Genomic DNA, 24,611 nt, shown 5'->3' on the forward strand with positions numbered 1-24,611 from the left:
AGAACGAAGTCAAGCTCACATGTACTAGAGAATTGTCTCCTAGCACACTCCATAAGCAGGTGTGTTTATCTGTCTGACCTGCCCAATTTCTTCTTGCCAGTATCGGCAGTTTAAGTCTACTGTTGCTGCTAGCCCTTAATTTTCATTTTCCTACTTTGCTAAGTTAACTAAAGGAAGTTTCACCCAATCCTCTTGATTGGGAGGCCTATCTTGAATTCTTTCCTCTATTAGATTTTTCATTTCATTTTTACTTGTTGATATCCTCTTTTTTGGATTCATTGTGTGTGGCGTGTGGAGTGGTGTAGTATGCCATGTATCTCGATGTGCAGAGCAGCAACACTTTTCTTTGTTATTTGCGAACAGCATGTACCCTTTTAGTCCAAGATTCCAGACCCATCTGCTATCCCATTATGCCTCATTTATTCTAATTCAGTCATGACTATATCCCTGTGCTGAAGCCTCCAGTTCTTCAGATTCCCCAGGATGCTTATATTTGTATGTAAACAGTTAAGACAGTCATGAGTTTTCCCTTCTGCTTTCCCCCTTAATACTATATCTGTCTCAACAGAATTTCCTCCACAGATGTCCTTGTAATCCTTCAAGAAGTGAGTTTTTGGATTTAACTATGGTTCCTTATGGAACAGTTATCCATATTAGACATCCTTACAGAGTGAAGATACCTCTTTCCCATCCAGAAGCTCTCCCTTCAGATATGTTTGGATGGAATGTAAGAGGAAGGATATGTGGTAGAGCCATTAAATTTGTGTTTTTTAAATAGAAACTTGATTCCTTTCTGTAGGTTTACCTGATGTGAAATTTAGAGAGAATAAGCCCACTGCCTTTGCATTCTACAGGCAAGAAGGGTTTTTTGGTATGTGTGGCAAAGCAGCTTGAGAAATTGCACTGGCTTATTGTGAATATACACTTGTATAGAAATAATGAGAGAACTTTCTTTAGTTCACACTTTACCTTTGTTTCTAAATTATTTTTTGGTATTATGTATTAGATTTTTTGTTGGAACGTGGAACGTGAATGGCCAGTCTCCAGATAGTGGGTTAGAACCTTGGCTGAACTGTGATCTGAATCCTCCTGATATCTACTGCATTGGGTAAAATACATGTCTGGAATTTCATTTTGGCTATATGTTTGGTGTTACTTTATGTGACATTTTGCCCTTTTTCCCCACTGTTTGTAAAAACCTGCTGTAGACTATGTATGAGAGCTAACTTGTGGGTCAAATTTGTGAGATCATAAAGGAAGAGATATCTAAAATGCTGTGAGGAAGCATCTAGTCCTCTTAAAACCCCTAGAAAACTATATTCTTCATAGAAACTGAGATCTGAGGTTAATTCTAATAGTGACTACTCCTAGGATATATAAGCAAAGCTCTGTTATCCCTTATGGAAGTTTTTTTGTGTTTTGCTTGGCCTATGCATATACTTGTGGGGGAGTCTTTTGAAAAGAAAACTACTTGTCCTTACTGATCACTTGAATCAATAGAGCAGTTCTCTAAAATTCCTCTCTCCCACATTCCTTTTTTCACCTAATGTCTCAGAAAATGGGACAGGAGGTAGTCAGAGATAATTATGGGATGTGGATCTCACATCCTCTTGTTTTCTCAGATTCCAAGAGCTGGACTTGAGCACAGAAGCCTTTTTCTACTTTGAATCTGTGAAAGAACAAGAGTGGTCCTTGGCGGTAGAGAGGAGTTTGCATTCCAAAGCCAAGTATAAGAAAGTAAGCCGCATTTAATTATCTTTTTTAGTATATGACTAAATAGCACTCACTGGAAGTTACTCTGTTTATAGCTTGTTCCAAAAGAATGGATTAATTGAATTCTTCCCCATGTGTAATACCGGATAGGGCAGACTAATGCTTTTCATTCCTGTTTCCTAGAAAAAAAATTCCCTAAGCTTCTCGATTCTATAGTTTCATTGCTTGGCTAAGTTTTAAGAGAAAGGAAGAATTTTACTGTACTGTTAGCAATAATTAACTCAAATGACATATAAGTGACTTTTTGCAATAAGATTTTAAGATTGAAATTGTTTGCTTACATGGTCAGAACTGGATGCTTTACAGAAAAGCAGTTTGAAGCATGTGGGTGCATGGGGTAAGCTTTGGAATTGGAGTAAAAACAGGAGTGTTGTGGAATTTAAATGAGTTTAAAACTTGGTTGTAAGTCAAGAGTAGAGTTGACTTTAGCAAGGTGACCCAATTTGTTGGTCTTTAGAAGGCAAATAGTAGAGGCTACCAAAAGAGTTATTTTAATTATGCAGCTACCATACCAAGCCCTTCAAAAGGAGTCATCTGTCTGAGTAATTTTCATCTGCACCTTCTTACACCTGATGCAGGTGATAAGACTGCTGAAGATGTTATTCCTCTCATATAGACTAATACATATTTCAGACATATTTCTAGTTCACAAAGAAGTCAATAGGATTGTTACACATTTTATTAGGAAATTGTAAATCAGAAACTAGGAAGGAGAGGCAAAAAGAACAAGCTGGGATAGAGGCTTTGTCTTTAGTATTCAACTTTTTAATACTGCTTACTCATGGTAGGCTAAAATGTGATTAAAATAATGAATGTAGAGCTGAGGGTACTCGTTGTCCCTGAAGACTTTTACTGGTCAGAGCCAGATTAGCACTTTCCTGGAAAAATTTTGTTTCCTCTTTATGAGGTCCATTGGGAAATTAGAGGATTTAGATTCAAATTGAGGCATGATTATATCTTCTTGGTGGAAAATTACTTGTGGGAAGTTAGAGATGTGCAAAGAGTGGTATTAACACAAACCTCTTCTAATTCCCTGGAACTTAAAGGTTCAACTAGTCCGCCTTGTTGGGATGATGCTCCTGATATTTGCCAGAAAGGATCAGTTGCGATATATCCGTGATGTTGCTACAGAAACTGTTGGAACTGGAATCATGGGAAAGATGGTGAGTTACTTTGGAGTTGAGCTTGATTATGATTTCATGTCCATATGAAGTTCAGGTGCTCATTGTGTCTTTTGTACTAACTGTGAATAATTACTCTTGCTAACAGGGAAACAAAGGTGGGGTAGCTGTGAGGTTTGTATTTCACAACACTACCTTTTGCATTGTCAATTCCCACCTGGCTGCCCACGTGGAAGAGTTTGAGAGAAGGAATCAAGATTATAAGGACATCTGCGCACGAATGAGTTTTGTGGTCCCAAATCAGACCCTCCCACAGCTGAACATCATGAAACATGAGTGAGTGGTTAAGTCTTCTTTAGCCTTTGAGTAGCAGAGCTGAGAAGAGACTAACCATGATGAGAAACTATAGAAATGTGCAGAGTGAGAGATTCTGTTTTGGGATTGGATTCACAAAGAAGAGGAAGGTTTTGAGAACTAGCAGATGCAATGAGTCAGAGAAATTAGATTTGCTATCAGAGGAAAGGCTAGTTCTATCAGTGGACATCTGAGTAGTGGTGGAGGGGATCTGTCAGTTGTAATCAGTTTTCATTATTTTTTATTATAAAATAGAAATATGTATTATAAATATAATAAAAGGTGAAAGGAAAAAACCCATCATTTCTTATCTCTGCTTTCCCCAGCCAGTCCCTCCCTCCAGAGAAAACCATTGTGGACAATTCAGTGTGTATCCTTCTAGATCTCTGCTGTCCAGTATGGCAGTCCAGTAGCCATAGGTGGCTATTGGGCACTTGAAAGTAACTAGTCCAAACTGAGGTGTGTGGTGAGCATAGACTATGCACTGAAATTATGGGGAAAAGTGTAAACTATCTCAATTTTTTAAATATTGATTACATGTTGAAATGACAAAAGTTTGGATATATTGAGTTGAATGGAATTTGTTGTTAAAGTTATTTTCACTTGTTTCTTTTATTTAACTACTAAAAAATTTTAAATTACATTTGTAATGTGCGTCTTATTTCTTCTGAATAGTGCTGTTCTAGACTTTTATCTATGCACATGCACACACATACTCATTATATAGGACTGTATTATCCTATTTTTTGTGAATTATTTTCCAAGCCAGTAAACATAGATCTACATGATTCTTTTCACTGACTGTGAATCATTCAGAAAAGGGGCCATGGTGATTTAAAGACACCAGTGGTTAATATGAAAGGTTAGTGAATAATGGAACTTAATAAGAACAGAAACAAAAATCAGTTGAGGAATGGATTGTTAGTAGAAAATAGCTGTAAGGAAATTAACACTAGTAATTGGAATTCTGAGAGGGTGATGAGACTTGGAATAAGTGGTTTGAGATAGGAATTAGCAGGAAAACAAAAGATAATTTGAGGGCTATTAGAATCAATAGAGAGTGGGGTAATTGAGGAAAGAGTAGGGCAAGATAGTGATGTTGGCCTGTTCCATATTGTCTCAACATTTAGGATCATATGGAATTCTGCTTCACAGTGGTAAAGCAAGGCCTTGACATCAGTGGTCATAAAATTGACCTGAAATTCCATAAATTTATTTACTTGGGATTCCTTAAATTTCATGTTGCATCAAAGATTGGCAAGGAGACCCATTCAGAATTTGAAATAGCCCGTTTTGGTGCAGTCATTTCAGGGTCTCCCCTATGGGGCTCTAAGCACACCTGGGGGTCTGTTGCTGTGATTGGGAGCCTGTGGGCTGCCAGTCTCCTTTCTTCCTGGGACTTGGACTGTGGTTCCCGGGCAGGGGTAGATAGACTGGTGACAGCAGAAAGCCCTGAACCTCTGTTCGCTAGTGGGCCCTGCCTGAGAGAGGTGTCATTCAGACTGTGCAGACCCTCGTGGAGAGCCAGTAGAACATCAGAGCTTGGAGAGGTAGAAAATGTTCAGATTCTCTTCCCCTAGAGACCTGGCAAGCAGCCAGGTGAAATTTTGAAGCTAGTCCAGCAAATAAACTACATGCTTCTCTGAGGCAGTTAACTCCTTGGCTCCCGAGTCCCACACACACCCCATATTTCTCCATCTTTGTTCCTCATGCGTGCAGTGTCCGTCCTCCCACCTCTTTTCTCATCCCCTTGTCCCTCTCAGGCGTTGATAGTACTCATCCCCAAAGGATAGTTAGCGCTCAAACCCCTTGTCACATAGTGATAAATGAATGCTTATCAGTAATCTACCCATTTTCCTTCTCTGCATTCTCCTCTCATTGACTTTTATGCTAATTACTGCTACTCTTACTCATATATTTTTTGATCCTCAGTGTCGTCATCTGGTTGGGAGATTTGAACTACAGGCTTTGCATGCCTGATGCCAGTGAAGTGAAGAGTCTTATTAACAAGAATGACCTTCAGAGACTCTTGAAATTTGACCAGGTAAGTAAAATTTTATCTTATAGGTACTTTCTTACATAGCAGATAAAATTGTTAAGCCCCATGGGAAGTGTGTCTTAATCTAGAAGTAGATGGAAAGGTCTCATTGTCTTGGGAAAACATTGTGATAGTGAAGCAGTGAATACACACAAGGTTTTTATGAAGTACTGGGATGGGAGGAGGGGAGATAATATTAGTGATAAATAGTCAATGTAACATTTATTCATTAAGTCTTTATCAAGAAGAGATTTCAGAGATTTGTATAAATGAGTTGGAGAATGGGTGGGGTTAATTGGAAAACACTTCCTGGAGGAAACAGGCCTTCAGCTATGTTGATGTGGTTTGGCAGATGGAACAGGGTAAGCTGCTCTATGATTACTTGGCAGGCTCAGCAACAGCTTGGAGGTAAAAGAGGGAGGCCCTATGAGGGGATTGGGGAGCATAGAAGAGAAGTTTGTCTGGGACAGATAGCACAAACTGTGGTCTAATGGGAACTGATGGAGGAGTTGAGACTAGCTGTTTTATAGATGTTAAAACTTGTCAGGGAAGCATTGATATGGTAGCATTTATATAAAACGATATTGAGGAACCTAGTTTTCTGGCAATTTGCCTCAGAACCTGGCACAGGACTTGAATTTTTTAGTTCAGCATATGGATACTACTGCTAAAAGTGAATGCTTCTTATTGAGGGGAGAAAATGTTTCAAATTGACTTGAATGTCTATTTTTTTAATGTCTTTAAATCCTAGTATGAGGCTTTTAACCTTCAGATATGGTCAGAATTCTGGTGTTTTGCAGTAGAATGGTTTTTATAGTGAGCCTATCTTCACCCTGTCTACCTTCACATTGAAGTTGGCTAGCTAACTTCTTTGCATTTTTTCCTCTGTCCTGCCTCCAAAGGGGGTACAATTGGAATCTTATGTAATTCTGGTAAAATACTTGAGTGAGGATAATTTTCAAAATGATCTCTAACTCTTACTGAATTTGGCTTTTGGAATTATCCAGTCAACATTTGTGTGCTTTTTTTAAAAAAGCTGTACTCAAACTATTATATATAGGATAAACAAGATCCTAGAATATAACACAGGAAACTATGTTCAATATCCTGTTATTAACCATAATGGAAAAGAATATGAAAAAGAATATATGTATAATTGAGTCATTTTGCTGTACAGCAGAAATTAAGAAAACATTGTAAATCAGCTATGCTTCAATAAATTAAAAAAAAAAAAACATGCTAACTTCAGGGAACTTATGATTATTCAGGTTTCATTTTTCCATTGTACCCTGACCACCATTAGCAATAAAAAATTAGTGACATGCTTATATGAGCATCCTGTCTGTGGGTGAGTTTAGATGCTGTGGGAATGTCAAAATTTAATTCATAAGGCACAGAAATATTATCTATGTACTCTGACAATTGCAAAAGATACAGAAACTAGATGCACAGAAAAATAGCTGATCAACCTGATTATCACTTCTATTAAGATGGTGTTACCTTGCTTATATGATACATTTTTCTATCTCTAGCTAAATATTCAACGCACACAGAAAAAAGCTTTTGCTGACTTCATGGAAGGGGAAATCAAGTTTATCCCCACATATAAGTATGATTCTAAAACAGACCGATGGGATTCCAGGTAAAATAACAAGAACCTCATTATGGAATAGGTTAAAACCTGATCTTACTTCTGTCCCTCTGAATTGCTGAGGGACTGGGAAGTTTTGGGGTTTTGCCAGAAGCAGAGATAAAAACGTAATGGCTCAGTGCTCTTAAAGAAGAGTTTTTCATTCCTGTGTACTCACAGGTGAGCTCACCTTGCTTGCTTGTGCTTCCGCTCAGTTGCCCAGTTGTGGATTCCTTGCAACTCCACCAGGCTCCTCTGTCCATGGGGTTTCCCAGGAAAGAATACTGAGTAGGTTGCCATTTCCTCCTCTAGGGAGCTCACCTTAAGAGGGTGTGAACTGCTCTGAAGTTTTATGAGCTGCCTGTAGCGCCTTATTCTCTCACCTCAGCAGACTGCTTATTTGATTTTTGCCTTCCTGATCTTGCCCCTATTTCCTTACCTAGTGCCCTATTCTGCTTCTTTGCCCAAACTCTTTTTTCAGCTCTTTAACTCAGGATACCAGAGGTGAAAACAAAGCAGCATGAAAGGTTCTTCCAGCACAGTGATTCTTGATCCTGAGTGTACATTAGATTCTCCTGTGTGTGTGTGTGTGTGTGTGTGTACGTGTACGGCTGTGTCTGACTCTTTGCAACCCCATGGATTGTAGCCCGCCAGGCTCCTCTATCCATGGGATTCTCCAGGTAAGAATACTGGAGTGGTTTGCCATTCCCTTCTCCAGGGGATCTTCCCGACCCAGGGATCAAACCTGCATCTTCTGCATCCCCTGCATTACAGGCAGATTGTTTACCACTGAGCCACCAGGGAAACCCTAGAATCTCTTGGAGGACTTTTAAAAATACCAGTGCCTGATCCTGGCCTGCATGACTGCCAGGGGAAGCTGAGAATCCTGTCTAGTGGGGGGCTATTGATTTCCTGATCACCCCTAGTAAAGTGCCTCTGTCAGTATGTGCCTGGTGGCTGTGTGTCTTCTTACTGTTTCTTCATTCACTATGGTTTCCTAGTTGTTTGAACCCAGAAGTTTGAAAGAAAGAGAATTCCCGGGCATCATCAGCTTCTTTAGACTTGGAGTGCCAGCGTGGGGAGGGAGGAGCCTGTCTCTCTGTCCTCTGAGGGAGGGAGCTGCTCAGCAAGTGAAAAGTGACTCTGACTCTGACAGATCCGGTGCACATTGCTTTGTTTCTTCCACTCGTCTGACTTGAGAGTCAACTGAAGAGCTACTGATATGAACTTTATTTGTGTCCCCATCTGGATCAGGTGTAGTGTTGCTTATTTTAATAGAATGATGAATAGGCTTTTTCCCTTCCTTTGGTATTCTTATAGGCTGTTATGTGTTCAAACTTGCATGCTTAGATTTTTTTAGTTCATCTTTATTAGAAGCTCGACTTGTCCATAAAAGTCTAGGTTTAAAGAAATCTCTGCTATTAACCCATCTCCATTGATTCAACCCACTCTAGAAGTATAGGATTGGATTTTTAGAGTTCATTTGTTGTCTATCTGTTGTGAAGTGTCATAGCAGTTGATAAAACAAACAAAGAGGAAGTATTCTGAATATAATCCTACCCTTCTGAGGTTATTTTGCTGCTGCTGCTGCTAAGTCACTTCAGTCGTGTCCGACTCTGCGACCCCATAGACGGCAGCCCACCAGGCTCCCCTGTCCCTGGGATTCTCCAGGCAAGAACACTGGAGTGGGTTGCCATTTCCTTCTCCAGTGCATGAAAGTGAAAAGTGAAAGTGAAGTCGCTCAGTCCAGAAGGTGCTATTCTACTTTCCCTGGGGCAACATTATTGAAAATGTAAATCCTGATCCTAGGAGCACTGTTTATTCATTCCCTGATAGCTCAGTTGGTAAAGAATCCACCTGCAATGCAAGAGACCCTGGTTCGATGCCTGGGTCGGGAAGATCCCCTGGAGAAGGGATAGGCTAACCACTCCAGTATTCTTGGGCTTCCCTTGTGGCTCAGCTGGTAAAGAATCTGCCTTCAACGCAGGAGACCTGGGTTTGATCCCTGGGTTGGGAAGGTCCCCTGGAGAAGGGAAAGGCTACCCACTCCAGTATTCTGGCCTGGAGAATTCCATGGACTGTATAGTCCATGGGGTTGCAAAGAGTCGGACATGACTGAGTGACTTTCACTTCACTTCACTTCACTGAGCACCTACTTTCATCAGATCTTGTGCTAGGGGCTGAGAATTCAGTGGCAAACAAGACAAGTCCCTTCACAGAGCTTGCAATAGAGTAAGGAATAGTTGAAGTCATTAGGAAAGGAGAAGCAGATAACAAGAGGGCCGAACTCAGGTCTGAACCAGTGTGGTAGATAATCCACTCTTGTGTGGTATGTTCTCCTTCTAATCCCTTGCTATTTTTTTTTTTTTTTTGCAGTGGGAAATGTCGGGTGCCAGCCTGGTGTGACCGAATTCTCTGGAGAGGCATTAATGTTAATCAGCTTCATTACCGGAGTCACATGGAACTGAAAACCAGTGACCACAAGCCTGTTAGCGCCCTCTTCTGTATTGGGGTAAACACTTGTTTGTTTACAAGTTGTTTGTTTGTGTGTTAAGTATCTATTCTTAGGGCATTATTTAGACTCAGAATGGATCAGTAATTCCGTGAACCATAAACGTTTTCAATTCATAGCCAAATAATTGTTTGCAACATTGAGAAGTTAGAGCCCTTGACCCTCCTAAATGCTGTCCATATGGCCTTTTAATGACACAGATGTTTCTCATGCTGCATAATGTCTGGGTAGCACCCTTCACCTCCTAAAGTTATTATACATAAAGAAGAGCTTGAAGCCAGGTTTTAAAGGATGATGAACAGCTTTGCATCAGAAAGATAGAGAAAAGAGGAAGCACTGGGAGAGAGGTTCCTGGTGGAGGGCTGGGGACAGCAGAAGCAAAGAGGCACAGACTGGTCAGAATACATCATCTGTATGTAACTCCAAGAGGCACACTGTCAGTCCTGCTAACTAAGATACTGAAGTCTTCCCATCCAGGAGCATGGGTTTTTGTTTTTTTTTTTTTTATTGTTGTTGTTTTTAAAATTTATTTTTTTATTGAAGGATAATTGCTTTACAGAATTTTGTTGTTTTCTGTCAAACCTCAACATGAATCAGCCATAGGTATACATATCAGATCAGATCAGTCGCTCAGTCATGTCCGACTCTTTGTGACCCCATGAATCGCAGCACACCAGGCCTGCCTGTCCATCACCAACTCCCGGAGTTCACTCAGACTCACGTCCATCGAGTCAGTGATGCCATACAGCCATCTCATCCTCTGTCATCCCCTTCTCCTCCTGCCCCCAATCCCTCCCAGCATCAGAGTCTTTTCCAATGAGTCAACTCTTGGCATGAGGTGGCCAAAGTACTGGAGTTTCAGCTTTAGCATCATTCCTTCCAAAGAAATCCCAGGGCTGATCTCCTTCAGAATGGACTGGTTGGACCTCCTTGCAGTCCAAGGGACTCTCAAGAGTCTTCTCCAACACCACATATCCCCTCCCTTTTGAACCTCCCTCCCATCTCCCTCCCCATCCCACCCCTCTAGGTTGATACAGAGCCCCTGTTTGAGTTTCCTGAGCCATACAGCAAATTCCCATTGGCTATCTATTTTACATATGGTAACGTAAGTTTCCTTGTTACTCTCTCCATACATGTCACCCTCTCCTCCCCTCTCAGGAACACAGGTTTTAAATTTCTCTTTAACTCTGTTGCATCCTTGGAGAAGGCAATGGCACCCCACTCCAGTACTCTTGCCTGGAAAATCCCATGGATGGAGGAGCCTGGTAGGCTGCAGACCATGGGATTGCGAAGAGTCGGACACGACTGAGTGACTTCACTTTCACTTTTCCCTTTCATGAATTGGAGAAGGAAATGGCAACCCACTCCAGTGTTCTTGCCTGGAGAATCCCAGGGACAGGGGAGCCTGGTGGGCCGCCGTCTATGGGGTCACACGGAGTCGGACACGACTGAAGCGACTTAGCAGCAGCAGTTGCATCCTGGGCTGGAATAATGGCCAATATTTGAATTGTTTTGTCTCCATTGTGAGTAAAGTTTTTGTTTTCCTGTTGTATTTTCTAGGTGTGTATTATTAGTACACAGGTTATATTCTGGGATCTTGTTGACTTAATTTAGTACAGCTAGTACATTTAGATTATTCCATGTAGATTTTCCAGACCTGAAGTCATATAATCTGACAGAATCTGTATAGGGCAGTGCTTGATAGAATGGACCTTATAGCTAGGCGGCTTAAACTCTCATCCCAGCTCAAACTCTTTCTAAATGTAACCATGGAAAATCTATGCAACATCCCTGTACTTCAGCTTCTTCCTCTATAAAATGGGGATAATGGTATCTCCTCAAGAGGATTAATGAGTTCAGACATGCCAAGAGCACAGTGGGGTGGATTTCTTTCCTCTGTGCATATGTAAATTTTTTTGACTTCTGAGATTGGTTCTCAGCAATATGTCTTATCCAGCTCCTGTCTTAGAGGGTAATGACTTTGGAGCATTTCCTTTATGTAAAAATTTAATTCTTGGTCTTAGATTCTAAATTTTATTGAGTCAATCATGACTTGACTTTCTTCCATTTTGATATTTTAAAATAATAATAAGTAATAATAGTATATGTATGTTCCTCAAGTAATAGCTAGTATGTAGCAGACACCATGCTAGGCAATCTATACACATCTCATTTGCTCCTCACAACAATGCTTTGAGTTAAATATTTCTCGTTTAACAGATGCATGTTGATGTATGGCAAAACCAATACAATATTGTAAAGTAAAAAAAAAAATTAAAAAAAACAGATGAGCAAGTGAAAAACCAGTGAGTTTAAATAAACTTCCTTAAAAAGCATTTAGCTAGAAGAAGAGCTGAGATTCAAATCTTAAGCCTGTCTAATTCCCAAACTTACAGATGATCTTTCCACTACCCCTGCAAGGCCTCCAGAGGTCCAAAGAACTTACTGAGTACATATACATTCAGATACTACTTTTTGCCCACTTAATATCTAGCTTAGACTTGTAGACTGCCATGTTTTCTTCATTTGAGTTCTCTCAATACATTTTTAAAAGGATATCTTCCTCCCAAACACTAACCTTTTTAGTTTCATCAGCTATGCTTAGCTTTTCTGTGTATATTTTTTTCAGAACCTCAGAATATTTCTAATACTCCATACATATTAATTCAAAGCTCCCAGAAGGATATTTACAGTTTTTCCATGCTTTCTGTGTATTTTTGTGTATCTTTAATAAATGTGGCTCAGATGGTAAAGAATCCACCTGCAAGGTAGGAGACCTGGGTTCGATCCCTGGGTTGGGAAGATCCCCTGGATAAGGGAATGGCTACTCACTCCAGTATTCTTGCCTGAAGAATCCCATGGACAGAAGAGCCTGACGGGCTATGGTCATTGTGGTCACAAAGAGTCAGACACAACTAAGCGACTAACACATACATGTTAATGCAGAGCTCCCAGCAGGATATTTACAGTTTTTCCATGCTTTCTGTGTATATTTGTGTAAATATATTATATCTGTAATAAAGGTCTACCTTTCTAGTTTTTAATACTTTTTAAATTACACAGAGATGCAAATATGTTTTCTCTTTAAATAAAAATAAGCAAAATTCACAAGTAAAGCTGAGATCTTCAGCACCCGTTCTAGCCTCCACTCCCACTTTTGCCCAAACCCCCACTCCCTAACAAGGCCAACTACCCTTATGAATTTCTTTTCTTTCTAGACCAGTGCTCTCCAATAGATTTTCTGTGATGATGGAAATGTTCTAAATCTATCCTGTCCAGTCCAGTAGCTACTAGTGGCTACTGACCACTTGAAGTGTGATTTAAAGAACTGAATTTTTGATTTTATTTAATTTGGAATTATTTAAATGTAAATTTCCTTATGTGGCTACTGGCTGTTACATTGGTCGGCACAGTTCTCAATGTTTGCATTTGCTTTTCTGTTTACCTATACCCAATATGGTATTATTTGTGTGTTGCTGTGTATATATCATAAATGGTCTTATACTATATGTGTTGGTATACAACATACTATTTTTTAATTCAGTGGTATATTCTAGAATGCTATTCATGTCTTTCTATAAAGATCTAGCTCATTGTACTTATTTCTTAATTCTAATTTTGTTGGTAATTTCTTTTTCTAAAATGGGTGTGTTAAGTGGTGACATTCTGTGGTGACATTTTTCCCTTCATTACCCTTCATGTGCATTAAGGGTTTTGATCATGATAATGCTCTGAGAAGAGCTTTGATTTTATTGGGTAACCACCCCATATTTTGGACTCTTAGGCATGCTATGATTAGAGGCTTTAAGAACCACATTACGTTTCTTACCACCATTGGCATCAGTGACTGTTAACAAAGGGACCAAGTGCTCAGGGGCCAATTAACTTAAGACTTGCTGTGGGCTGGCTGAGATTAAGCTGAGATGGGGTTCCAACCCCTGCAATTGGTAATGGGATCTGTTGCATTAGTTCTCAGACTTTGGTGGATTTCAGAATTGCCTAAGAGCTTCAAAATGCATGGACCCTGTTCTCTGGAGATTTTGATCTGTGGGCTGAGGCATCTGTGTTTTTAAGACCTACCCAAGTCACATACCTGGAATGTTGGAAAGGGTCTTATGCTAGAGGTTCAGATAACACCTCTGCTGTTAACTAGCAGTGAGCAACTTAGTTGATTTTTTTGTACCTCGAGATTCTCAATGGTGAGAACAGTAATCCTTGCTTTGGTCACCTCACAGGTTGTTGTGAAAATAAGATGACATATGTAGAGTACTTTTTGAAATGAAACTTGCAAAATGTTGAAGAATTTAAGAAGTATTAAATTCCTCTTACCCTAATGATGGGTTACCCCTCGATTCTCTAAATATGGTTCAGATATGTAAAAACCTTTGAGATGTTTGAGATACTTGCCTCAGCTTTGATTATTTTTCATGCTTTCCTTACAGCCTCTACTGTATGCATCAGTCTGTTTTTTTAAATTGAATTTGTAAAGTTTTCTATTTTGAAAAAGAAATCAGGATCTTAATAAGTGAAAAGGCTATGTTAATTTTGTTCATTTGGAGCATCGACTTGTATAAAGTTTTAACAGTAAAAAAAAAAAGGCACAGCTGTGTCAGGAAGCTGAAAGTGCTGTGTCAGATGGGAGTTTTTTGATCTGTTAGTCAGAATGATTTGTTTGTCTGTTGTCATGCTTTTACTCTGGGACATTTTGTATCGGCTGTTTTCTAAAATGACCATAGGGTCTATTTACTAACATACCTTTATCATCATATAATCTGAGCATCAATATTATGATTCTTGGCATTGTGCATAACAGCTAATAGAGTTAAATGCTTTAGTAATTATTTTGTGCTATTTCAGTGCTTCATAATCATTGTTGGAAACAGGTATGTTTTGACACTGTCAATTTGTATAGTGCTGGAAATAATATTTAAGCACAGTCATCACATTTTCTCCACCACTAAATTACTTAACAGTGGAGCAAAGAATATTCTTCCTAAATATTTATTGCCAAGTTTCTTAGCACAGAGGTGTAACTTTTCCAAGAAGTTAACCAATTAACCTTACCTCTACCTTGCAGTGTATGATTCTGTAAGGCTTATTTAATTTCTGTTTGTTTTACTGACCTTTGAAAGATAGTTAGATTCTTCGAGATATATCAGTTGAGAGCACAGAAAACTAAATAAGGATCTATCTGTTTTGTTTTTTTTTTTTTTCCCAGATAAAAGGTGTGAATGAAACAAGATTTCAGAAAGTGTTTGAGGAAGTTGTTTGCACCACAGTTTATTTGACATGATTGCTGTAATGACTGGTTTTAAACTGTTAGGTAATCTCGAAGGAAGATGAGCTGCGAGCATGCAAGACTGAAAAGAAGGTTCGTTTTCTTTCAGGTGAAGGTTGTGGATGAACGGAGGTACCGGAAAGTGTTTGAAGACATTGTACGCATCATGGACAGAATGGAAAATGATTTCCTTCCTTCCTTAGAACTCAGCCGGAGGGAGGTGAGCATACCCAGCCACCCGTCTCCTGCCCATAGTGGTCAGCACACGGGAAATCGTGTAACTAGCAGAGTTGTGAAGACTGTGTGAGCTGAAGGCAGACTGCCTCTGTTCCTGTCCCTGCGTTGCAACCTAGTAGACATATGACCACAGGCACCTGTCCTACCCTCTCTGAGCTACAATTTCCTTTTCTGGACAAAGGGACAGTTGTGAGGATTACTTGAGTTAATACATGCGAAGCCCTTAAAACAGCACTGGGCACAAAGTAAGCCCTCAGATGTTAGCTGCTCTTATTTAATATTTCAGATTTGCTGGTTAATTCATATCTTAGGAACCAGAAGTTGATCACAGGATACATGCGCTGATCTGAGGTCAGGTTCTCCTCTCAGGATCCCAGGAAGAATCAGTAACCTAGAGAAGCAGTGAGACCTGCTTCATTCCGCTGCCATTGTGAGAGGGGACAGTGGACAGCTGGCTCGCTTGGCGAGTACATCAGCAGTTAATAATGGTTAATAATGACCTTATTCTTTATTCATATTCTCTATGGAATAATCCAACTGACTTTCTTCCCCTACTAGTGATGCATGTTTGTGTCTGTCTGTTATTCCCCAGTTTGTGTTTGAGAATGTGAAGTTTCGGCAACTACAAAAGGAGAAGTTCCAGATCAGCAACAATGGACAGGTTCCCTGCCATTTTTCTTTCATCCCTAAGCTTAATGACAGCCAGTACTGCAAGCCATGGCTTCGGGCTGAACCTTGTGAGGGCTACTTGGAGCCAAGTGAGTTTCCCCTTTACCATTGTCTCTGCTCGCGATGTACTGTCCCCTCATGACTCCCATCCCCTCCCTTTGTTTAACTTCTTGTTTTCTAACCACACGTCTCTCACCTTCACTGTCATTATATTGGGATTTCTCCATTTTTTGTGTGTCCCATCTCTCCTTCATCACTTGATGATTTTTTTAGAGGACAGTTCTTCTGTTGGTTCTCATCCCCTTTCTGCTTTTCCACTGGAAGTTTCTGTTACTGTGTATCATCTCTTACATTTCAGATGAGACCGTGGATATCTCCCTTGATGTATATGTCAGCAAGGACTCTGTGACCATCCTGAACTCAGGGGAAGATAAAATTGAAGATATTCTCGTCCTCCACCTGGATCGAGGCAAAGATTACTTCTTGACCATCAGTGGAAATTACCTCCCAAGTTGTTTTGGTACATCCTTAGAGGCTTTGTGCCGAATGAAAAGACCAATCCGAGAAGTTCCTGTTACCAAACTCATAGACTTGGTAAGAGGCATCGTAAGGCGTGAATCTCCCTAAGGTGGAAATGTAACAATGCTTCAGTGATGTCCTCCTTGTCTCTGTGCTTTCTCTTTGGTCAGGGCTGATGGGAGGAGGTGGGGGGTGGACCACAAGTGGTGAATAAAAATGTCACTTTACCCTAGCGCGCCTTTCATAGGATTAAGCCTCAAAGGAAAGAGAAGAGAGTAATCTGTAATTGACTCTTGTCGTGGCTATAATTGATAATACAAAGTTCACTGAGTGAGATTAAAGCCTCCCTTTTCAGAGATACAATGCTTAATTGTTACGCTCTTCATATTTTCAAGTCATTTTTTAAATAAATTAACATGTATGTGAGGTCCAGTGAGGGGCAGGGCAATATTATCCTCATCAAACTTATGAGAAAACTGAGGCACAGAAACAATAACCTGCCCAAAGTGGAATAAGTTAGTGATGAATCTGTCACCCAGATTTTCTCACTCCCAGTCCAGAGCTTCTCACTGTATCATCATATCTGATCCAAGTCAAACTTGGCTGTTTGTTGGAGCCGAGACCATAATGAAGCTCAGGGTATCTGCCTCAGAGCCCCTGGGGGTCCTTACTTAGCTGCAGGCCCATCCCCCTGCTCACCTGCAGCAGTGGAATCAAAATCTCAGGGTGCAGGGTCTGGGGATTTGTGTTTTTGTCAGCATCCCAGATGGTTATAATGTGCACTGAAGTTTGATACAAGTTTAGTGTGACTCAACTGGAGAAACGAGAAGAAGAGGATTTCCGTTTCCCGACACCAAGCTATATCCTTAAGGAGGAAATGCTTATTATCTTCAGGAACATATATTATTTAGTAACAACTGTTAGAACCGTTCTCCTATGGAGAAGGAAATGGTAACCTACTCCAGTATTCTTGCCTGGAAAAGTCTATGGACAGAGGAGCCTGGCAGGCTGTAGTCCATGAGGTTACATGACTGAATGTGCATGCAAGAGGAAGGTGGAGGGAGATTGGTTGGTAGCAATAAACTGGTAGAACTAAAAAAAAAAAAAAAAGAACCTTTCTTCTAAATGAAAATATTGTATTTGTGTGCAGACCTGTCTGGGAAGTACACTCGGTCTTTTTTTTTTTTTTTTTTAACACTCAGTCTTTTACCAAAGAAAATTAAATGATGTGACAGCCATATGTCATCATTACCACCAGTGTTCACATTGATCCTTTTGGCTTAGCTGGAGCAGTGATTGTATCATCTGGCAGGGAGGACTAGACTGGCCGGCAGGCTGCTGGCTTGTCAGAGTGTGATCCGTTCTGTTGCCATGGAATTGTTGTAGCGATGACTCAGATGGCAGATTAAAACCCTTGAGCTCATTCACAGTGTTCTTTCTTGGAATTATGCTTGTTTCCCTAGAGCCCTCATGACTGAGTGTATTATTTTTCATGATACTTATTTTTTTCTTCTACCATCATATTTCTGTGTTTTAGATTTATTATTTCACCTTTGAAATATATTCTAAATGAAGTTGTTCCCCTTTCTTTTTCCTACACCTTGCCTCCATCCCAAACGCCATTTCCCAGCTTTCTTGTTCCCAACTTTTATTATGAAACTGGCACATGTGCAGAAGAATTGAAAGAACGGTACAGTAAACAACACCCACATGCTTTGCACACTTATACTGACATATACCTTTTTTTTTGCTATGTTGTTCAAAACTAAGTGGTGATGTGTCACTTCCCAGTATACACTTTGACCTGCTTCTCAAGAAAAAGGACACTTTCTATATCAGCACAATACCATTATGACACCTAAGAAAACTAGCCAGTCAATATTCAGATTTTTCCACTTGTCCCAATAATTCCTCTCATAGCTTTATAAAGCCAAGATCCAATTCAGATTCATGCAGTACATTTGGTGAGTTTTCTGCAGTCTCTTCTAGAGAACAGTTCTTCCCTTTTTTTCTTTTGATGACGTTGGCTTTTTAAAAATCCAGGACAATTGTCCAGTCAGGGGCTTGCCATTTTAAAAATTTGTCTGATTGTTTCCTCTTAATGATTTTTTAAACTTATCCTTTTGTACTCCCTCTAACTGGAACCTTTTGCTCAAAGTTGGCTCAGGCACTATATACTACTTTTTACTGTAATTGTCCCATCTTAATTAAAGGGATGGGAAGGAGACTTAACCACCATTAAGGAAAGTTTCTTTAAGATATTATCAGATAATTCAGCCACATTTGACCATGAATAGGAAGTAGCCAAAATCTTTAGTGGAGTTAATGGCTCTGTAGGAAGCCTTTTTCCTTCTTTTTGTGCATGCATGATTCAGAGTTTGTTTGTTTTTTAAATAGAACCCTGATCATTTTTTTCTTACAAAACTGTTGAGTTCTTCTTAAATTGTATGTGTGTGGTCACAATTTATTCTGTTTAAAGCTTTAATTTTGTAGGATTTAGGGTCCCGATTCTTTCACAGCCTGTTGCATTTAATTATTATTAAATTCCTGGATCTCATTGATGAGGAAATTATCCATATTAGTGTGGGGCAACAAACAAGAATCTAAGATTATCTGTACCCCATTTGTAATACCTTCCCATGCTGTTTTGGCTTGATTTTGACCATCTGAAATGCTTCAGATTGTTTGTTCTTGCTTGTTCTAAGACCCAAGATGACATTTCAAATCCCATGAGACGGTACCTATTGTCCTTTTTTGTATTATTTACTCTAAAATTTGAGTGAAACTAGAAGTGAGTTCAATGCCTGTGTTGACTCTCTTGTGCTGTTTTCACCAAGATTCTTCTGCTATGTGCTCTTCCCCGCAAGTGCAGAATAAAGTAACTGGTATAAATCCTTTTCATTCTCCCTGATAGTGACTTTGCCGCTACTAGAACTGTTAGGATTAGCACAGGTGACAAACAGGATAATCTCTTTGTAATTATTCTTTTCCAGAATTAAGGTGGATTTTTCTGGTTTATTAAGTAGCATATACTCGTCAATATGTATTTGTTGTATATTGAATACAAAGTATTACAGAGTTTATTGGGTTCCTATAATTCAGTGGTGATGAAAGTTTACTTGTATTTACAATATGGCTAAATTCTAAACTGAGGTTAATAGGAAGTTTGGTTAGAGATCATCTAAACATTAACTTCCTTTACTGGCCCATGTCCAGTGTGTTGGGTAAGTCAATATTTTGGAAAGTTATTTAAAATGAGTCATTTAGAATGTGGAACTTGTAATTTATATTAACAAATAGATTCCTTTCCTGTGCTGCTTACTCAAGCCCTTATATGCTGTAAAAGCTTACTGATTGATGAGCTAATTTCTGTGAAAATCAGTCTCAGAATCAGCCTATTTTGGTGTGTGAAGCTGGCTAAGTAGGGTGGGAATGGGGGATGGAGAGCCTTGAAGTCAACAGATGAGTTTATACTGGAGCCAGAGGGCATCTAGACCCATTGGAAGTCTTTGAAGAGTAGTATGTGGTTGTAAATGGTCACATTAGTAGGTGGTTATAAATAGACACATTTGGAGGGACTTTCTAGTTTGTATGTAGATTGGACTAATGGGAAAGGAGACTAAGCTTGAACCTATCAGATTTAGCTAAAGGTTTGGCTTGTAAATACAGAGATGGAAAAAGTTGAGGGATGAGGGAACCAGCTGTATTTGCTTGGGGACCTGTCTATTAAGGGCTTTTCTGGCCACTTAGATGGTAAAAAATCCACCTGCAATGCAGGAGACCTGGGTTTGATCCCTGGGTTGGGAAGATCCCCTGGAGGAGGGCATGGCAACCCACTCCAGTATTCTTGCCTGGGGAATCCCAATGGACAGAGGAACCTGACAGGCTACAGTCCATGAGGTCGCAGAGAGTCAGACACGACTGAACGACTAAGCACATCACATGTCTATTAACAGAACAATATCAAAAATCTGAAATAGCATGAATAACAACTTGGTGATTAATTTGTTCCCAGTGATCTCTTTAGTAGATGTTTATTTTGTCTTTCTGACCTAATGACCCATTTCTTACCCTATGAAGTTTAAGGTTTATGTTTCTTTTTAGATTTCACATGAATGAATCCTTTCTAGAACTTCAGTATCTGTTCAGTTTTCTGCTTTTTATTTTTAAATTTGAATCTGCCTCTAAATGACTTTTTTACATGATTTTCATTGCATTTATTACTGGGAAATTACCTCTAAGGCTGAATGCTGGGGTGAAGAATGATTTGCAGTGTATTTGTTATAAGCCAATGTTCCCGCTGGTGACTCCTGGGCTCTTTTCCCTTTTTTTTTTTTTTTGGAACTTTTTATTTTGTATGGGGTATAGCCCATTGACAATGTTGTGATAGTTTCAGCTGAACAGAGAAGGGACTCAACTGTACATATACATGTATCCATTCTCCCTCAAACTCCCTTCCCATCCAGGCTTGGCTGCCACATAACGTTGATCATAATATGATCAACATGTAACCTTTTGCAGCCAGTAATCAAGTCAGTTGAACTAACTGATTAGCAGCAATGGTAGGCCTGCCTTAGGAGAATGCTCTTTTTTAGTGGGGGCTAGCAATGGCACCCCACTCCAGTACTCTTGCCTAGAAAATCCCATGGATGGAGGAGCCTGGTAGGCTGCAGTCCATGGGGTCGCTGAGGGTCGGACACGACTGAGCGACTTCACTTTCACTTTTCACTTTCATGCATTGGAGGAGAAATGGCAACCCACTCCAGTGTTCTTGCCTGGAGAATCCCAGGGACGGGGGTGCCTGGTGGGCTGCCGTCTATGGGGTCGCACAGAGTCGGACACGACTGAAGTGACTTAGCAGCAGCAAGTGATGTTTCTCAGAGAAGGCAATGGCACCCCACTCCAGTACTCTTGCCTGGAAAATCCCATGGATGGAGGAGCCTGGTAGGCTGTAGTCCATGGGGTCGCTAAGAGTTGGGCATGACTGAGCGACTTCCCTTTCACTTTTCCTTTTCATGCATTGGAGGAGGAAATGGCAACCCACTCCAGTGTTCTTGCCTGGAAAATCCCAGGGACAGGGGAGGCTGGTGGGCTGCTGCCTATGGGGTCACACAGAGTCGGACACGACTGAAGCAACTTAGCAGCAGCAGCAGCAAGTCATGTTTCTATTTTCAGAGTTGAACCTAGAGTTGAAATAAGTTACACCCACTTTCTGCCTGCAGCCAGAGGAATAAACTATCAATGTAAGTCTGCTGCACCTCCACCAGTACCAGAGACCTTTTGATTTCAGAGTTTTCTCTTGTATCCATTCATTTTTTTTAAAAAAATGTTATGTTCCCATTGTTAGGTGAGGTGCATACTCTCTCCCACTTGATCTACCTCCTTAGCCTTTTAAAGATTCCCTCTGCCTCTATTTCCCTAACCTTGCATTTGCCCTCTTCAGGGCTGTTGGACAGATCGGTTTGTAATATAGCTAGGGGCCTATGGTTTCCTTGCTTAAAGGCAGACCTTTGGCTCCCCCACACCTGCTGAATACAATCCAAATTGCTTTACCTGTCATTTAAGGCCCTGCAGAGTCTGACTTCAATATACCTTTTTAGATTTATTTCCTGATAGTTTTTTCATTCCCCCTTTGTCCTCCCCCAGGAACCATATGATCAACTTTTCCCTAATCTCGCCACCTTTGTTTCTTTCTGCCTCCCTGCCACTTGTAATGTCCCCACCTCATCTCTACCCTTTAAAATCCTGTGACTCTTTTAAGGGCTAGTTGGACTTCTTCCTTTGTACCCCTGATTTTTTATTTATTTATTTTTACCATTTATTGAGAACTCAGATTGGTGAATCACAATAATGCCAGGCCATAAATTCTGGGCCTCTTCACCCCAACTCAGTTGCAAACTTGAGTCAAAGACCATGTCTTTCCCCTCTCTGTAGCCTCACTTTTCACACCTGCCCCCACCACCACCCCTCAAAGACACTTAACGCAGTGTCTGCACTGGTAGATAGTGCTCAAAGAAGACCTTTTTGATGGTTTGGCAGGTTAATATATAAAAACTCTGCCTGGTTTTACTCATCACATCATATGGCACATATTCACGGGAGGGAAAATAGAGAAGTCTGTCAGACAGGAAGATTCTCTGTTAACAAGTAGTTCTAAATTTTAAAAAAGATTGTACTCCAAAATTGAGTTAACTTAGATGTTTGGCCCTCAGAATTGACTTCCAAAGTATTATAATTACAATACTATAAATTTTGTATCCTTTATAAATCACTGTTATTCTGATTACTTTTATTTCATTCTATATATGGTATTTCATTGTATATATGCTACAAAAGCATGGTTAGCTCATAATGTAGCTACTAATACTACAAACTCTACCCATCATATGGAACAGGCACGTGGGACCAATGTACTCAGCACTGGTTGGAGTGTCAGGAAACACTCACTTCCCCACCTCCAAGCTCCTGCACAGTTCTGATGGTGAGATCAGGATTTCTCCTTTCACTCTCAGACCGAGACATGGGATTTCTATTCAGGTTCTTGGTGGCCCCTGACAGGGTTGGGAATTGTTGGGGAGGTGCAGGGAGCTTTGAGAGACCTGGCCTGCTGCTGGCCTTTTGCAAAACCACTGCACACCCTCCGCCCCCCTCCCCTACTCCGAGTTTTAGGCCACTTCTGTGTGCCTGTGAGGTAAATGTTGTTGTCTCTGGTTAGAGATGGAGAAACCGAGGCTCTGTGAAGTTCAGTAGCTTGCCTGCAGTCCGTACAAAATGAATTAAGAGGTAGAATGAAGATTCATACGCAGGACTGCCTGACACCCATGCCTGTACTCTTTCCACTAACCCTGCTGCCTTTTAACTGTCTTTAGCCTGCCGGAAAATAGAATACATTCTCGAAAATTTCCTCCACCTCTCTGTCTAGGAAGCAGTCAGTTTATACTTTTCTGAGTTACCTAAGGGAGCATAGTGGTCATGACTGTGGAGTCAGTCAGACTTGGGTTGTAATCCAGATTCTGCCAATTAATACCTGAGAGTGTGGCTGTGGGCAAATAATTTGATCTCCCAGAGCCTCAGTTGCCTCATTTGTAAAGTGGGAGTAGTATCTACCCCTGTTCGGGCGCCACCTGCCGGGGTCCAGCCTCGGCTGATCCAGGGAGTTCGAAGCGGGGACGGCGTCGGCGAGGATCAGGATACAATAGCTTCAATTAGATATTAATTAGAGATGTAAGGAGTAATAGAATGAGGATAGCTCAGTAGGAAAATTCAGTGGAGAAAAGAGGCTGAGTAGCTTGGTTTACGCGGGGGACCAATAAAACTTCAAGACAAGAAGCTTGCACCACTTACGTAGGCCGCAGGCGTCCTTGCGTCCTTCCGTTCTCCCGAAGGAGAGGAGACACTGAGGCCTCCCCGTTCGGATCTTAGAAGCCCAGGCAAAATTAGTAAGCTTGGTGGGTTCCGCGCTCCAGATGGAGACTCAGCCAGAGTAAGAGAGAGAGAGACATGGGGAGACCAGTATTTCGAGAAACTGATCCCAATTCTTTATTTTCCATGGTCTACTTTTATACACTGAGATGTTATGCAAAAGTCACACGGGGTCAGCAGTCCTGACTTTCATCAAAGTCAGGTGCTTCATACAAATGTATACAGAGGTCTTAGGGGTGTTACATCATCTTCTGGCCAGGGGGGCCTGCTGACAATTTATGACCCTCTCCTTGTGACAGTGGTCAGTCAACCAGGACACTTATTTCTCCAAGGGTGATTATTCTCAAAACAGACGCAACCCAAATAAAGTTACATTCCTACAGGGTGAGGGTATAGTGGGTTTTAGTTAAGGAAAGAATTTACTTAGCCTAAGGTCTAACGTGATTAATATCAAAGGTTAATACTTATTTCTTCTATATATTCATCAATGTGTGTAAGGGCAGGGGATATGGAGACTTAGCAACAAACATTGGCTCAACAAATGAAAAACCCTTCACCAACACAATTTCTAATCAGCCCACTATACTTATAGTTTTCTAACTTCTCTAAAGAACCTGTTTTTAGAGGGTTTAAAGCATCTCGTGCCTCTCACGGTTGGGAGGCTGTGAGCAATCACATGTGGCCAGACGAGCCCGTCAGGCAGGCTAGAGAACCTTCAGAGGAGTTTGTAGGTTAAAACACTCTTGTCACGCCCAAGAGTTTTTATTGACTGGAGCTCTAGGTTAACTCCTTCTCCGAAAGAGGTGGTGGGGGACAGCCCCCCGTAAAGTCAGAGGTGTAGGTGAGAGCACAAAGTAGTAAAGTAGGCAGGCTCTGGTTATGGGGGTAGATGCTCGAGGATTTCCAGGGGGACTCCTGAGGCTCGATCCCGCCTTTGCGTATGTCGAGCCTCCTTCCTCATGACCTTTGCCACGGGCGGAGTACCTCACTCTGGCCCCCAACAATCTACTTTGCGTTTGTGCGGAGACTAAATGACATTGTATATGAGCCCGTTGCAA

At 40.7% G+C, this 24,611-nt stretch overlaps 1 protein-coding gene across 4 annotated transcripts in view; it reads left to right on the top strand.

The window, feature by feature from the left end:
- OCRL (OCRL inositol polyphosphate-5-phosphatase) overlaps positions 1-24,611 on the top strand; it is a 51,837-nt gene that overhangs the window by 18,317 nt on the left and 8,909 nt on the right. For all 4 annotated transcript variants that reach the window (XM_061407882.1, XM_061407884.1, XM_061407883.1 and 1 more), the window contains exons 9-18: positions 1,007-1,108; positions 1,623-1,737; positions 2,820-2,936; positions 3,043-3,230; positions 5,181-5,292; positions 6,819-6,928; positions 9,293-9,428; positions 14,816-14,926; positions 15,536-15,701; positions 15,971-16,206. In XM_061407882.1, coding sequence (XP_061263866.1) covers positions 1,007-1,108; positions 1,623-1,737; positions 2,820-2,936; positions 3,043-3,230; positions 5,181-5,292; positions 6,819-6,928; positions 9,293-9,428; positions 14,816-14,926; positions 15,536-15,701; positions 15,971-16,206 — 1,393 coding nt within the window. The remainder of the gene's footprint in view (positions 1-1,006; positions 1,109-1,622; positions 1,738-2,819; positions 2,937-3,042; positions 3,231-5,180; positions 5,293-6,818; positions 6,929-9,292; positions 9,429-14,815; positions 14,927-15,535; positions 15,702-15,970; positions 16,207-24,611) is intronic.

This window comes from Bos javanicus, chromosome X (genome assembly GCF_032452875.1).
Source record: "Bos javanicus breed banteng chromosome X, ARS-OSU_banteng_1.0, whole genome shotgun sequence".
Taxonomy (NCBI): domain Eukaryota; kingdom Metazoa; phylum Chordata; class Mammalia; order Artiodactyla; family Bovidae; genus Bos; species Bos javanicus.